Genomic DNA, 17,383 nt, shown 5'->3' on the forward strand with positions numbered 1-17,383 from the left:
GTCTTGACAGCCGGACCCAAAGACGGAAGCGGATTGGCTAATGTAACGTTAGCAAGTTATGTGGCTTTAATCACAAGATATGTGTTATATCCAAACCATCCATCCATTTGGCAATATCATATTAAGGGTTGGGACAAAAATAAAACAGATCTAACCATTAAGTGGACCACACTACGGAAAGCAGCGGGGTATTGAACGTCTACCATTGAAACCCTTTTTGGGTTCACAGAAGTTTTGGATCAACATGAAATTTGTTTTTCCACTTCATTTAGGTCTTTGCGACCTTAAGAACAGATTGGATGGAAAATAAACATTATGGTGGCCCTACAAATTGTTTAATGGTGAAAATCATCATCTCCGCTGCAATTTATGTGTGGTCCACCGTTGCAATTTATGGTGTGGTCCAGATGATCTTTGGATCTAATTCATTTTTTTGGATAATGCTCTAAAATGATTTCTAAAACTAGATGAATGGTATAGATATGATAAATACATCACTGTGGGGCCATGTAACTTTGATCTCCTTTGGACTGTTTGTACAACTCGGAGCTCAAGGAGCGTCAGTGCTCGTCTTCGCACGACACGTACCTAGAGCAGGTACGTATAGCTGGCGTGAGCTATATAGCCTATATTAGACAGTACTTCTTGGAGCGCATTGAGTTACTATGCTCTTATCGTACTGAGTAAACTCAGTTGGGCCCACCGCAAATGCATGTAGTTCATCCACGTCGCCCATTTGTTTTGCCAGATCATTTTATGGGTTCAACCCAAAATTGATGCATATACAAAGCTCAAGTGGACCATACCACTGGAAAAGGTGGAAGTATGGATTTCAACCGTTGAAAATTTTCTAAGGCCCTCAATGATGTTTATTTGTCATTTAACCTGTTCATAAGATCAGAAAGACATAGATGAAGGGAAAACACAAATATCAGCTTGATCTAAACCCTCTGTTGTCACCAAAAATTTTTCAACATTAGATGTTCAATTCACACTGTTTCCGGTGGTGTGGTCCATTTGAGATTTGGATATACTCCATTTTTGGGATAATGTTCTAAAATTATGTTTTAAAAGAGATGGACAGAGTGGATACAATGCATGAATGCCACTGGGGCCCACGAAGTTTACTCAGTACACTTACCGTAGTGAGTTACTCAGTACGCAATCCGCTACCCTTCATGGTTCATACAAAGCTTCTTCAAGAAGCTGATTTTACAGTGAGATATTTTATCCATTGAGTAAACTATGTGGGGCTCGTCTTAAATTTTTTTTGGTTTATCCACACTGTCCATCAGTTTTTTCATATCATTTGAGGGATTGACACTAAATTTTAAGTATATCTAATAATCAAGTAGATCTCACCATAAGAAACAGTGAGAATAATGATTTCCACACTGTTGACAAAAATGGATGTCCGAACCTTGTCTAACCCGATCCGACTCAGTTTTCCTGACCGAGTCAGACTCGGATCGGTCCAGGTTAGCAAGGTTTAGGATCGGATTGGGTCAGAGGACTTGGACTCGGTCCCGGATCTGACCGAGTTCGGGTCAGGCCATGCAGAACTCGGATCTGGTCGAGTTGGGCCCAATCCGATTCGACTCGGTCCGATGCCCAGCTCTAACTAGGCTTGAGGATTGAGCTCAATCTTAAAACTTAAGCCCGTTTCTCAATTAGGCCAGGTTTGGACCATGTCCCTCTCATCCTCTGTCCATGCTCTAATGGACCAACCCTCAGGGTCGGAACCTTGGGCTCAGGTCTTTGATGAACAATCTGGGCTGGGCTAGGACAGAGCTTGGCCCAGCCCTAACCCGGCCTGTTAACACGGCTACTGATGGATGTTGTATTGTGGCTTGAACCTAGATGGATCATGACGAAAATTAAGCTTATCTGATCTTCAGACCATCAACCTGGCGGTAAGTTCTTTTTAAAGGACGAAAAATGAAAAAAAATCGTCTAATCTTCCTATTTCAACAAACAGTCAGTGAATCATGGGTTTAGGTCTTAGGAACAGTGGGTCCCACAAATCACTCGGTTTCTTTGAGTTAAGGTATGCCACGCGTACAGTTAACGAGTGCCTGCATATCAATCGTCAGCCAGAGTATCAAATAACTCTCCTTCGTTTCCCAGGCACACCGCGGCCGAAGCGGACTGCGTCCTGTCCCTAGGCCGAATCGGTCCAGGTGCTCTGTGGGGCCCACCTAGATGTATAGATTTTATCCACGCCGTTCATCCAATTTTCCAGATCATGTCATTGTACGAGTCTGAAAACGAGGCAGATCCAAGGATCAAGTGAATCACACAGTGGCGATTGAACGATCACCATTAAAAGATTCTAGTGGGCATACAAAAAATCAGGCTGAAATTTGTATTTTCCCTTCATCCAGGTCTATATGACCTTATGAACAGGTTAGATGGAAAATAAATAAGACAGTGGGCCCTAGGAAGGTTTCAACGGTGGATGTCATTATCACCGCTGCTTCTTGTGGTGTGGTCCACTTGAGCCTTGAATCTGGTTCATTTTTCAAGTTTTTAAATTAAAATGATCTGAAAAAATGGATTAACGGCGTGGATAAAACCAAAACATTACTGTAGGACCCACAGACCACCTGTCTGGATGATTCCGTCCAGGAGGGGGCAGGACGCAACGCGGTTCCCACCGCGCCGGTCGTCTACTGTCCGCATAACGCACATGTTAGCAACAGCGCTTCTAGACTAACATGCGTCCTTCCGTTTTAACGCCGTTCTGACTGTTATTCCACTCCCAAACCAACGAGTCGTCTCTGTCCCTCTGCGAAAAAGATTCTCTTCGTAGTTCTCATTCAAAGGAAAGGAATATACGAGAAAAGAACTCCTTTTCTCTCTTACAAAGCAATCTGCAAAAAGATTGAAGAAACCCTAACCTCTCCCTCCCTTTCTTTGCAAATCCGCTCGATATTCTCATGTTACAGGACATTTATGCAAATATCAGGGTTTCAATCTCCTGGTGAAGTCTGTCAATCTAGGGTTTTGATTTGAACAAATGTAGGTAAAGATTTACGCCATGGATTACACTGATGCTGCATTTGCAGGGAATTTCTGTAAAATTTAGGGTTTGAATTTCTCGAATTCTATTGGAGAATGTCTTCGAAGAGGGCGAGTTTCAGAGAATAGTTTTTTTTTTTTTTAATAGATGTTGGGGGGAATCGCTTGTGAGATCTAGGGATTGATCTGATGGATATGGATGGAGGGAGTATATCTGGTGCTGGCGTAGGTCCTCAATCCGTTCCGAGAAATTTGAGGCGGTCGAAAGGTATGGTTATGCTCTCTCTGTCTGTTGGTTTAACCGGATTTCATATTCCCTTTTCATGTCTTTTATAAGTAATAATCGTTTAGAAATTCTTATAGTGCGTTTGGATGCACTATGGTATTCAATTGCAAATATTTAGTCTAAGAAAGTGGAGGTGACTAACTTGGAATTTGATTCTCTAGCATTACTTTTTAGAGATTAGGCTCTAAATTGCAATTCCATTACTTTTAAGTTAAAATTGAAAAGAATGTAATTGCAATTCGAGGGTTCTCCGACATTTCGAATACTTGGAATGGTGATTGCTATTTGTGTATCTCCTCTTGTTTAGAAATGGTCATTGACTTGTGTATGCAAGTCAGTTCACTTCAATTATTGCTTAAAGTTCCATTGAGTTCGAAACATTTAGAAGAAAATAGGAAGGGACACATTGAAGGATTTTGTTTTGGAATGATGGAAATATGTATGTTTGACTCTTATTGATGTTATTTGTTTGTATTGGGCTTAGTGCTTTCAAGTTGGATTATGGTGTCCATTCTATCCATTGATAGAACAAAAAGCTATTCCTTTTCCTTTCAATTTGAAAATGAGCAACTGTAGTGCTATAGGTTTGAATCAAAATTCGCTTGACCATTTGGTATGGACGATGGCCTAAAAATTGCACTGATGGGACGACCCTAGCCGTTTAATTGGTGGTCATCATTGGACCACTAAAAGGAAATTATTGAATGGGTAGAATCAGATTGTTAAGAATTCTCATGTATTGAAGACCCCATTCACAACGTAGGTTCACTATATTGATCAAGGTGTTCTGTAACGGTAATAGTGGCCTTAATGGCCACCATCGTTACCTTTACGATACGGGGTTGTGGTCTCTCTTTTTTATTTTTTATTTATTGAAAAAACCCCCGAAAAACCTATATTTGCTCCGTAATGTTGATTAAAAAGTATGAAAAATCTGTGTATGTCCCGTAATAGACCATTATGGGGCTATTATTGCCTTTATAGTGGATGTAACATGCTGTTAACGGCAATTACAGGTCATTTTTTTCCATAACGGCTGTTATGGCCGTTAGGACCCCATAACGTGTAACGGTTGCCACCGTTACTTTTACGTAACGGCCTTTACGGCCCCGTAACGGCTTTTACGGCACACCATATATATATATATATATATATATATATATATATATATATATATATATATATATATATATATATATATATATATATATATATATATATTTTCTGGAAGTGGGCCTAGCATTCTAGCTCTTGCTAGGCATACATAATCATCGCACTTGTATCCTTTTTTTTTTTTTACCCCCCGGTTCACAAATTGGTTTGCTCCCTATTGCCCATGGACTCGTTTTTTTTTCAAAGATAACGAGATTATTGCTCATGGACTCGTGCTAGTCAAATAACTCAAAACAGGTGTCATGTCTGTCTCATACTCTCTCTTATCTCTCTCTCTTCACACACACACACACGCTCTTAATACACTTGTATCAACAAAGTCTTTAGTTTGAAATGGTTACAATACAAACAGAAAATAAATAAAATAAAAGAAGATAGAGGCCTGCAATCTTAAAGTCAGAGCTTTCAATTTGTTGCAATATTTGGGTCATAATTACAAACTTGTAATATGGACTCAACTCCTATCAGCAATTTTTATAATTGGCTTCCTTTGTTGTTTGAAGAAAGGTTGTTACGGAATTATCTTTTTTTATTGCTAAGTGAATCTTAATATTGTGGTGTTGCAGCTTTTTATAGGTTCACCCAGCAGAATCTCCCTGCTTGTAAACCGGTTCTGACACCAGGATGGGTGAGCTAATGAGCTTAATGAGTTTATTACTTCTGGGTAACTATTTTCTTCATTTCTTCATTTACTCAGTTATATTTAACTTGCTTGTTCACAGGTGATCAGTACATTTTTGTTGATAGGCGTCATTTTTATTCCTATAGGGTTTGTTGCCCTTCGTGCTTCACAGAGTGTAATATTTCCACTCAGTTATTTTCATTGGATTATGAACTTGAGCTGGACTGTATTTCCTTCTTCTTTGCGAGCAGCCTAGCAAATAGCCATTACATGGGGTTTAGAGTTGTGCTAAGATGATTATATTTATTTATTTTCTCTTCTGACCATCTGTTTTATAGGTTGTGGAAATTGTTGACCAGTATGACACTGAATGTATACCTGAGGTGTTCAGAAGCAACAAAGTGGCCTACATCAGAGATAGTTCAATTTCAAAGAACTGCACTCGAATCTTACAGGTCATTCTGTCCTTCCCATGCAGTTTTTCCCCTATTGGGATGTCATTTTCTCTGATTTTTTTTATACGTTGGAGAGAGCATTATAATTGCATGACATTTGTGGTTAACCTCGCCCATCACGTGAACTGAAAACACCACTGATTTCCAGGTGCAAAAGCATATGAAAGCTCCAATTTATATTTACTATCAACTTGATAACTTCTACCAGAACCATCGGCGGTAAGGGGCTTTCTTCATAACTGCTATTGGTTCATATTTGCTGAGTACGTTCTTGTTATTTCATCATCATCATCATCATCATCGTAGCCCGATTGCAACTATGGTGTGTTGTAAAGGCCGTTACGGGGCTGTAAAGGCCGTTACGTAAAGGTAACGGTAGCAACCGCTACACATTACGGGGTTGTAACGGCTGTAACAGCCGTTATGGAAAAAAAAATGACCCGTAATTGCCGTTAATGGCACGTTACGTCCCTATAAAGGCCATAACAGCCCTGTAATTTTCTGTTATGGGGCGGATACAGGTTTTTCATACTTTTTTAATCAACATTACGGGGAAGATACATGTTTTTCGAAATTTTTTTGTTTCAATAAAAAAAGAGACCGTAACGGCCGTTACAGGGGACATAACAGCCGTTATGACCTGTATCATAAAGGTAACGGCGGTGGCTGTTACTGCCACCGTTACCGTTGTAGAACACCTTGATCCCAACCACTTGGGGTTGGCTTTACTAATCTTCAAGATTTGAAACAAAAACTCATGATTACCTGGCAAGATTCAGCGACCAGCTGCCTACCTGACATCTGTCCTCCTCCTTTACCTGGTCTGTGGACCAACTGGTGTATTGCTACCAAGCAGAGTTGAACTGATGAATAATACAAATTAAAGGAGGAAGCCACTTGAAAGTTGAAATCAAGGCTGTTGTAAGCATGATCTATTAAAATATCGTTGCTAGTCTGCCTATTGCCTGTAAGACCAAATGGTGATCATCCCATCCATTGTGGTGGGTTTTTGGCTGGGTCACCCTGTGTTTCCCTGTTGCTGCATGCATCTGCTTCTGCCGCTCCAGAGCTGGATACCCATGCTCAGCCGCGAGCCAGTCATTGTAATATAGCTGCACTATGCTTAACGGTGCAATTTTAGAAACTAAATAAAAAAGGAAATATTTATTACATCAAAATTAACGCAATGACCTTGACTTCTATAAGATGAAGGGCTATCCAAGCAAATTCTTTACTTACAATAGAACAAATTCAAAGGGGCCACAATTTCTATAAGCAATTTAGCTGTCTTTTTAAATGTTATTAGGGGAGCTGATATTTACACCCAATATATGTTTAGATAAAGTGTATGGGAATCCTCAAGCAATGCATCTGCTAAGAGGTAGAGGTATAAAAAAAGGGTGTAAATGTTATTTACTCTCTCTCTCTCTCTCTTGTGGGTGTGTGTGTGTTTCTTTCTTTCTTTCTTTTTTTTTTATATTTCTTTTCCTTCCTTGCTGAATCTTTTTCTCATTTGTTCTTGTCATTGTATCTCGTTCCTAATTTACTGCTTTTGCAAATGATCACCATTTTCTGGTCATTTTTTCTTTCGCTGTAATTTTTGAAACATTTTAGTTCAATTTGTAATTTTGTCACACCGTGAAGTTGCAATAGGGGTGTTTGGATTTCTTATTATTAGTCATTTGATTAATTTGGAAGTTCATTTAATTGATGTCTTCATGCAGTTGTAGATTAATGATTTAGAACTTTTTTATTTGATTTTTTCTTGTCGAATTCATGATTTTTCAGTATTATTGTTTGGTTGGGCTTTATCAAATTCATATTTTGGGGGAATGGTCTGTTGAATTCGAGTCTGCTAGAAATTTAGAATCACTTAGGAATGGAAGATCCAAACCATGTAATCATTAGATTTCCAAATAAAATATAATAGAGAAATGGTCTCATGATGGATTTGATGCATTGACCATACATTCATACCTCCCTATGATTGCCAATCTCTCTTCAAAACCACTTTGATTGGATGGTTCTATCCATCCTATCAATGACTGGGAAGAAAGGCAGTTCATGGTGGTTGTAATCGAGAAGTTCCAATCACAATTTAGACCATCAATAATGTGGGATGAACCTTTGATTAGATGATCAAAATTCATATTGATTATTGTTCATTCCTTAAATCATGGATTTGAGGTGCCCGTTCTTCATAAAAGATACTTTGATTAGATGATCCTAACCATTTGATCAATGGCTAGGAGAGTACAGGGTCCATATTGATTACAATAGAGTCTGGTCATTGATTTGGATTTTGGACTGTCCATGATGTAGGGCCCACCTCTATTGCCCATTCCTCCAAAAAATCGTTCTAATAAGATGATCCTAACCACATTTGGAAAAAGTGTATGGTCCACTTCTATGTTGCTAGAGGAGGTCCTATGAATATTGTTTGACTTCATGGTGAAAGTTGTGGCATAAGTTTGATGTCGGCTACCAACCTAATGTAACTCTCCATTCAGTTCGGGGACCAACAACAAGAACACAACTCCCACAGGCCCAATGCAATAGACTATTACATAGGTTGATTACAATTAAGCACCATCTAATAGTCTATTACCATGGTTGATTACAATCAATAAGTTGAAGGCTCCAAATGCATAAGGGCAAGGATGCGAATGGAGGTAGTAAGAAAAGACTTGATGACTTATGGTCGAGCTGAAGGTATTACCCTTTATAGAGTGGCATGGTGGGACAAGATTCATGTAGCCGACCCCAAGTAATTGGGATAAGCCTTAGATGATGATGATGATGATGTCCTATCAATGATGTGGACCGTTCATCACGAGTGGCTCAACATTGATTGTTTCTCTCTTAAATGTCACTTTAGTTAAATGATCCTAACTATCCAACTGGGAAAATGGGCACATATTAGTTATAATAGAGAAATTCTGATCATAAATAAGTTATGATCATTGCTATGGATCGTCCATTGTGAGACTGACCATTCAACCACCTTGAAATTTACTTTGAGTAGATGATCCTAACCATTTGATCAATGGCTGGGAATATGTACGATCCATATCGATTATAAAGGAGAAGATCAATGTTGATCTAAATTAGCTATGATGTGGAGACCACCTTTGATTGCCTATTCCTTCGAAAATCGCATTGATATGATGATCCTACCCATTAGATCAATGGATAGTAGATGGACAATTTACATTTATTATACTATAAAAGGTCCTACACTGATTTGGAACCTCCATCATGTGGGGCTTATCTTTCACTATTAGCCCCTCCCTAAAAACAACTTTGATTGGATGGTCCTAACCAGTGTTCGAAGTATCGGTATCGCTACAAGTTTCGCTGGCCAGGGATACCAAAACAATATCGATATCGCCGATAATATCGTTGATAACCGGAAATGCGGGGAAACATGGGAAAAACGGTGGAATTTTTAGCGAAACTTCAAAACATGTTAAAATGTACATATTTGCCTATTTTGAAATAAAAAATTGCAAAAAGAATGCATATATAACAAGTTTCCATTTAATGGGGCCTTCAAAGCATGCACTGTTATAAGAAATCAGTCCAACCATCCCATCTGCCCTATTTAACCATCCAAACATCCATAGATATTGCAAAATATCAACAACACATGATATTTCACCAAGAAATCATCAACAATTGGAAAGGAAACGAAAGATTGTGGTCTCAATATCACGCATGTTGCGATATCGATAATATCGAGATATTATTAATATTATCGATGACAAATTGAACACTATATATAACCATGTGCCCATGAAAAAAATTCTATGAACAAAATTTTGATGATATTAATACATTCGCGATATTATTAAAATATCGTTGATACACTTATGACACAAGCATTAATTAGAATTTACATAGTTAAAAATATTGGTGATAAATTGGCAATATTGATGCATTGGTAATACAAGCGACACCTAGAATTTACATAGTATAAATATTGGCGATTACATTAGCGATATTGATACGTTGGCGATACTTAGCGATGCATTGCTAATACCTGAAATTTTTGATACTACCAGCGTTATCGGTATCGCTACTAGTGTCATCGGTATCGCTGAGCTAGAGATAAAGATAATATTGGAGATATTTCGATAATATAGAAGATAATTCTAACACTGGTCCTAACCATCTAATCAATGGCTAGGAAATGATGATCTTACCCATTAGATAAATGGATAGTAGATGGACAATCTACATTTGTTATACTATAAAAGGTCCTACATTGATTTGGAACCTCCATCATGTGGGGCTTATCTTTCACTGTTAGCCCCTCCCTCAAAACAACTTTGATTGGATGGTCCTAACTCCTAACCATCTAATCAATGGCTAGGAAATGATGATTAGTATTTATTATCTCAGAAAAGGTTGTGCTTCATTCACTGTTTCCTAGTGCAGGAGGTTTGGAGTTTGGACCAATATCTTGGGTCAGTTCAGAGTTCGGGGAGTGATCCCATTCTCCTTGGACATTCTTTTCCAAGTCTGGCACTTGGTGGGTCTGGACAAGATATCCTCTTCTCAATGGAAGGTTGCCCTCCTTGCGGCTATATGGATTCTTTGGCTTGAAGGGAATGATTGTTGTTTTAGGAATAGGATAAATTCTAACAATGGGGAATAGGGTCAATATTTGTATGAGGGAGTGTGTTCGTTAGGGCTGGTTGCCTTTTATTAGTATTATTCTTCTTTCCTTTTGTTCCTTTTGTTGTCTTTGTTTCTCTTTTTGCCTTTTGGCCTCTCAGTATCTTTACAAAAAAAAGAAGAAGTTGAAAAGGTCCAATCATTATCCATCATGTGGGGTCCATCTTTGATTTCCCTATGCCCCAAAAATTACTTTGATCGAATCATGCTAGCCATTAGAGCAATGGGCTGTAAACTTGATGTTCCACATTGATTTACTAGAAAGAGTTGTTGATTTGGACCCTTCATTCAAAAAAATAATAATTGGACCTTTCATCATGTGGGATCCACTTTGATTACCCATCCCTTTCAAAAATCACTTTGATCAGATGATCATGTCCATCTTAATAAATTGCTATAGAAATGCATTTTGTGCCGGGTAGGGAACTGTTCTTTATCTTGAGAATCTTATTTATTTATTTATTTAAGGATTGGGATAAGTGTTACAAAAAAAAAAAAGAAAAAAAAAAGAAGGATTGGGAAACCCTTGATTTTGCAACTTCAAGAATTAAGGAATTTTAACCCTTTTTTTTTTTTTTTTTTCCAATTGTGAACTTTGTGGGTTATGTTCCTGATGGGGACATCACGCGCACTCAAGCCGCCCCCCCTACGCACGTATGCCAGAAGGAGGGCCCCACCGTCGATCTGGATCGATGACGACGTTCAAGAAGGGCGTCCTAGTTAGAAGACGAAGTTTTGGTTTAAGAGAAAAGCCCATCATGGGATCTCATGATTGTGGGTCACTAGTCGGATTGATTTCATATTTTAGGTTTTGCTTATTATATTATTTAGAACATCGTGAACACTTTAGATTTCTTTAATTGATTTTTATTTTAGTTTACTTCATCGCCAAGTAATAGGTTGCGCACATGGCGCGAGTTTTGGGGTATAGGGTTTTCCCTATAAATAGGCACCCCTTGTAGTTCTTTTGATTCAATGAAGATTAATAAAAATTCTACGTTTTCTTACCCTCTGAGTTGCGAAGCCTAATCGGGTGTGAAACCCTCCCTTCATCGAATGGTTAACTACTGTGGTGCGAAGCTACATCTATCTTGATTCGCCCTCATCCATCACCATCTCTACTACCCATCTTCTACCATCCATTCTTCTCATCTCGCTCCATCATTTACACTTCGAATCAATCATTTATTGTAGCAATTCTTCTCCCCACAGCAGAATTTTAGAATCTGGCCCTATAGGAGGGCTGAAATTTCGGCGGAGCACCACCCACAAACCGTACATCGGATCTAGCTGAGATTTGAGGGTTTTGGAGTCCATCCTTGGCCGACTAGGGCTAAGGTGGCCTTTTTCTGAATAGTGGGCCCCACACACGTGCGGCCGTGATCACACGTACGTGCGTCTGGGCCATTGTTGTTGTCCACACGTGCGATACTTCTCTAGTTCGTCTCTCTCCTCTCTTTCACTCCGCTTTCACCCAAAATCCCTAAACCTAACCCTAAATTACTCAAATCTCCAATTTTATGCCCCTTTTCTTACCCTAGGGTTCCCCAAATTGGAATTTCTGAATCCCTTGGATTAGGGACTGATTACTATGCATGTGTGGATAATTATTTCTTATCTTTGAGTATCGTTTGGTTCATAATTATTATTGATCCAGCCCTATCATGCGTAGGCCTGGACCCGTGTAGATTCCCCTTTAATTGAATGTTTGGACTTTTATGTGGGATATGAAATTTGTGTAATTGTTTCTGAACTAACGTGATCTTAAGCCTGAAATCTTGCACATCATATCTGAATTTCATGTCCTGCATCAGTTCCTTATGTTAACTGGGTAATTAGTAAGCAATAAAGGCCAACCAAAATACTAATTTCATATTCATGAATTTGGTGATTAAAAATTTGGGAAATTCATGAATTGGGTGCCCCTCCAAACACCCTCTATACCGCTTTTGAGAATTTAGAATTTTATTTGATGACGAGAGAACGAAAGATAGATAAATGGGAGTGGCCAATTTTCAATACAGAGAGTAGTCTAGAGAATAACTTCCTCGGCCTTTCTGTCCATTGTCATCTCAATTATTATTCTTGGTAAAGGGTCCTTGAATTCACAGATGGAAAATGTCATGAGATTTTAAGCTACTCTCCTGGCTGTTTTGATTCCCCCCCCCCCCCCCTTTTTAATATGATCTGGTTTCTGTCTTTTCCCCAAAGGAAAACTGACAGGGGAAGCAGTTCTGTTAGTAGCTTATTTTCTGTGAAAGAGTTTATGCATTTAGATTTTGACTAGTCAATGTTAGTTGCTGCTTATTGAATTCGTTAGTGTTGCCCAGGTATGTTAAAAGCAGGAGTGATCAACAGCTTCTACACGGATTGAAGTACAATGACACAAGCTCCTGCAAACCTGAAGAGTCCAGTAATGGGCTCCCAATTGTCCCTTGTGGGTTGATTGCATGGAGCTTGTTCAATGATACATATACTTTTTCTCGTGAAACCACAGAATTGAAGGTCAACAGGAAGAACATCGCTTGGAAGAGCGACCGGGAACACAAGTTTGGTAAGCATGTATATCCCTTCAATTTCCAGAATGGAACTTTGATTGGAGGTGGAAAGCTCGACCCGAATGTACCTGTGAGTATCAGCTCTGGAAAACTATTTATGGAATCAATTTTCTTGAGAGTGGGAACTTTTAGAGGGTAATAAATACCTTTTTGTCCTTCGGACACGAACTGCTCCTGCACTGTTGAGTTTCCCCAAAAAGCAACGAAAATTTAAATGACTTGATAATCAAGACTGGACAAGTTAATAAAAGTCAACAGTATTTTGAGCATTTGATCGATTTTTATTTTTTTTTCCCTGGGTTGCAAAAATACCAAGTCACAAATATGCTCCACTGGATTCTTGATCAACTTGAGTCAACTCACCCAGTTTTTAAGTGCTTGGTCAAGTTCCTAAACATGAAATTCTTCCTTTTCCAGAATTTTGATTGGTGGCTGACCTTTTTCTACACAGGTAGAATATGGCTGGGGTAAAAATAGCTATTCTGGATAGTATGTTAGTTGCAAGCAGTTGGGAAAAAGTCCCATCTAAATTCTAATCTCTGACCTTTTCTCTGTGGTTATCTGTTCTTAATTTCCAAAATCTTGTATTCTAACATGTTTTTTTTTTGTTTTTGGTTTTTATTAAATTAATTAGCTAAGTGAGCAGGAGGACCTTATTGTGTGGATGCGCACGGCTGCTCTTCCCAGCTTCCGGAAATTGTATGGCAGAATTGAAGTGGATCTGGAAGCTGATGAATTCATAACGATAAAGCTTGTTAACAACTACAATACTTTCAGCTTTGGAGGAAAGAAAAAGCTTGTTCTTTCAACATCAGGGTGGTTGGGAGGAAAGAATGACTTCCTTGGTGCAGCCTATATTGCTGTTGGGTCTATCAGCATCTTCATTGCCATTGTCTTTTTGCTGCTTCATGTGAAAAATCCGAGGTATTTTCTGACATTTACACAGTTCTGTTCTCGCAAGGTCACTCATATTTTCACTTTTTGATGCCCATTACTTAAAGATACAACAAAGACACTGTACATTTAAGTTTCAAGCCATTTTGGTATTAACATAGACATTTATCGACATAGCTGTAGCTATACAGCAGGGCCACACTTTGATATGGACCTTTTGCCATTCCTTTGTGGTGTTATTTATCGGGTAGACCAAAACATTAAATGCATATATTTGAGTTGTGAAGCACTCTAGGTATTCTCTAGATGTGGCACACATGCACAAGAGCTGCACCATTCATCTGTTGGGCTCTACTGTGGATGCCTGTAACCCAAAAGCGGTGGTTGAATGGTTTTAATCACTGATTAGGTTACCACCACCATTGAAGGTTACCTGTGCGTTGTGGCATTTTCAAATTATCCATTGAAATCCTTATAATGCAGGTGGGAACGAATAAAAAAAGTGTGCCTTGAAGATGTGGGCCCATAAAACCCAATTTGCGGGTACAACCCATCTGGTGGGCCTCACATGGAGTCATGTGAGATCAAGGAGATGCAGATCCTTTGTGTCGTTGCTTGGTTCTTTGGAGCCTTTATTTAGTAAATATTTTGAGGACTTTGTTAGGTCTGTTTAGTGTCTTTAATATGGTTTCCAAGCACGGGGAGTCTAACATGCTGTAAGTCATTAGAAAGAGATGAGAATAAGAAAATTAAATGAAGGAGAGATTTAGGTATGTATCCATGGTATTTTGGGATTTTTTTAAAATTAACTTAGAATAACGGAGTTTTTACAAAGTTGTCTCTCTAAATGCCATATAGCCAGGATAGATTGCAATAAAAACAATTATACTATTATCTTTTCTCTTGGAGAATTTATTTTAATAAAGTCAATTATAATATTTTCTTTTCTCTTCGAGAATTTATTTTAATAAAACAATTGTAATACTTTCTTCTCTTGGAGGGTAAACATCCTTGCCCCTAGCTCCAAATGTTTGTGTGCAAAGGTGATCTATCCTCACTTTATTTTTCTTTTGTTCTTGTTCGTACAAAATCCTTCCTACATCATCTTAAGGGTCATCCTACCATCGAGATTTTTGTTCTAATACAGCAAACATGCCAGCAGCCAACCATGTATCTGTTACATCCTATTGTGTATGGGCCACAATGATCCTCGCATCCGGTTGCAGAACTCTTGCCACATAATGTTGACCTTTGGTTGGACTTCTTTTTCCTTTTCTAACTGTTCATTGTAATCCTCAAAAATCTTCCACTCAATGGCTAGGATCACCTGACCAGTGTGTTGAGAACCAACAATGTCCCAGATTCACTTGCAAGCAAGGTGGTTGTCTTGATCTTTGTATGGGAGATTATTTCCCTGATGTGTTTCTCATTCTATGGTTGTGGCCTTTTGTTTTTGTTTTTTCTGTAACAAAGTTTTGATCATTATTTGTAAAAATGAAGGATCATCCAACTAGTGTAGTTTGTTTGGGGCAGTAAGGCTCAGCAGATAACAGTCTGGATTTAAACATGGACACGACATGTACATAGACATATTCAGTGATGAGGTTTTTGAATACATCCTGACACATTGCAATGTGATACGTCCGGACTTCAGCCTTTAACTGGACCATCTTCCAATGATCCAAACTGTTTATATGATGATGAGTCTCAACTTGGACGGCGTATAGACAAACAAATAAAATTTCTTAAACTGGATTATTTCAACCATTCGAAATTTGGGTCTTTTGCTTTGAAGATGGATGGTCACCATAATCTGTGTAATCGAAGGGTTAAAATTTTTGCTTCGAAGATGGAGGGTCACCATAATCTGTGTAATCGAAGGGTTAAAACACTCTCTGATAAATTATTCGGGCCTCCTCAATTCAAGGGGTGCTATATCACATGAACAGTTTGGATTGTTGAGGTAATAAATAAAAAACCCAATTCAAATGGATGAAGACTTGTATTTGAGCAAACCTCTTTGGAGATAAACATGAAAGAATGCTTCAGGTCTTTCCTTTTTAATTAAATTATTTATGCAGTTCATCTGGATATGTTTTATGTATTTTATACATTTCAGTAGCACTTATATCACATGTAGGCGGATTGCCATGTAAGTTTTTCAGAGATCGTCATGTTTGACACTATCACATGTTATTCCATTTAGTCGCTTTGGCTAAAGTTGTGTTTTGAAGCTGCAATTAGGCTTTTGTAATGTTGTTTTCTCTCTGTTTTCAGGCCTTACGGGGATACAGCTTACTTATCTTGGCACAGGAAAGCGAATGCTACTTAGATGTGGTGATGGATATGGGGTAAACATTAAAAAAGAAAAGATCCTGCCACTCTTAAATATAATCAGAAATGATTGCAGAGTTCTGATAATGATCAAAGTGCTATTGATGGATGCTATTCATCCCTTGAACCCTATGCGCTTGGCTTCTCATTTGCTACTGGGGCAGTTTATGTAAATTGTTTCAGGTATAATGGGAATGGCATAATATCGGCTCCATCGTCCCAGGTTTCGCACCCAACTCTACAAATTGATTCATCGAAATTTCATTATTCCAGCTTGACATTCTGCTAGAGAACTTTCAGTGAGCAAGGGCCTGGGTAGTAGGATCGGTCTGGAATCACAGATACTTCAATTCTTAAAGACAGGTTTCATCATTGGTGACTATCTGAGCCTTACTAGCATTGTTGTGATATTGTAAAAGAGGAGTTGTAAAATCCAATTCTTTGGTTTGATTTGTACTGAGTGGCCTACTGATTATGTATCATACTTCAGAGAGAGAAAAAACCCCCTCCCATATTGTGGTATATCCAACCCACCAGCATTGGGTGCTTTTTCATTTGGAATCGTCCAATGGAATGTCGATCACATATTAGACTTGGTTGGGTGGAAGAGATCTTTTGGGTCATGATCCATCCAATATGGGTGCAAACAGACCCATCCCATGTATCTTGGTCAATGAAGCATGGAACTTGCTTGTAAAAACATGAAAACCTGAATATATTGTGCAATTCCAGGGGTTGACAAGCGTATGGTTCATCTCCATTGAGAACAAATTCTTACATGGATGTGGCACTTCGGGGGTCCCATGGAAGCTTGAGATAATACAATGGATCGCTTTTGATTTGTGACAACCTTCACATGCTCGTGATTGGTGGGTTGCGGTTATCTAAAGAGCCTTGCTTGACATGTTTCATTACTCGGCTTTTGGCCTATTGTTTATGTTTGGTATTGGAGCCAAACCCAGATTTACCTGAATCCAAATTTGATCAAGTTGGAATTCAGAGTTGGCAGTTTGAAAGATTGTTCAGTTCGATTGGCTACGTTTATTTATTTCGTTTTTCAATTCGTCCAATTTGTGGTTTGAGGGCAGGAACCTCGACTAGATAAAGCTGTGCGGCTGCCATAACAGAGATGTGCGGTGTAATCTCCCGGCCCAGATTAGGCTCACTTGTTTTGGGCATATTTGCTGCTCCCGGAATTCGGATACTTGACATACCGTATTGATACTATGTCAAACAACTACTAGACTCTAAAAGCTCCAGTCATTAGAGGATGGTATCAACCTATGTCAAGGGACTTTAGCACTCCCTTGCATGTAGTGCTGGACATGAACCGAATTAGCTTGGCTTCGAGCTGAGTCCG

The 17,383-nt window shown here is 38.8% G+C and overlaps 1 protein-coding gene across 2 annotated transcripts; it reads left to right on the forward strand.

Annotated features, from left to right (window-relative positions):
- The first annotated feature begins 2,711 nt into the window (after window positions 1-2,711).
- Window positions 2,712-16,473, forward strand: LOC131243197 (putative ALA-interacting subunit 2). Of its 2 annotated transcripts, none has more exons than XM_058242366.1 (9): window positions 2,712-3,025; window positions 3,170-3,289; window positions 5,047-5,108; window positions 5,203-5,277; window positions 5,441-5,557; window positions 5,706-5,776; window positions 12,568-12,865; window positions 13,430-13,719; window positions 15,967-16,473. In XM_058242366.1, exons 2-9 carry the CDS (start codon window positions 3,211-3,213, stop codon window positions 16,019-16,021), a joined length of 1,047 nt encoding a protein of 348 aa, XP_058098349.1. In that variant the 5' UTR covers window positions 2,712-3,025; window positions 3,170-3,210; the 3' UTR covers window positions 16,022-16,473. The 2 variants fall into 2 exon arrangements, with proteins under 2 accessions (XP_058098349.1, XP_058098356.1); XM_058242373.1 differs by having other exon boundaries at window positions 2,712-3,021.
- The last annotated feature ends 910 nt before the right edge of the window (window positions 16,474-17,383 follow it).

The sequence above is a fragment of the Magnolia sinica genome, chromosome 1, assembly GCF_029962835.1.
Source record: "Magnolia sinica isolate HGM2019 chromosome 1, MsV1, whole genome shotgun sequence".
NCBI lineage: Eukaryota > Viridiplantae > Streptophyta > Magnoliopsida > Magnoliales > Magnoliaceae > Magnolia > Magnolia sinica.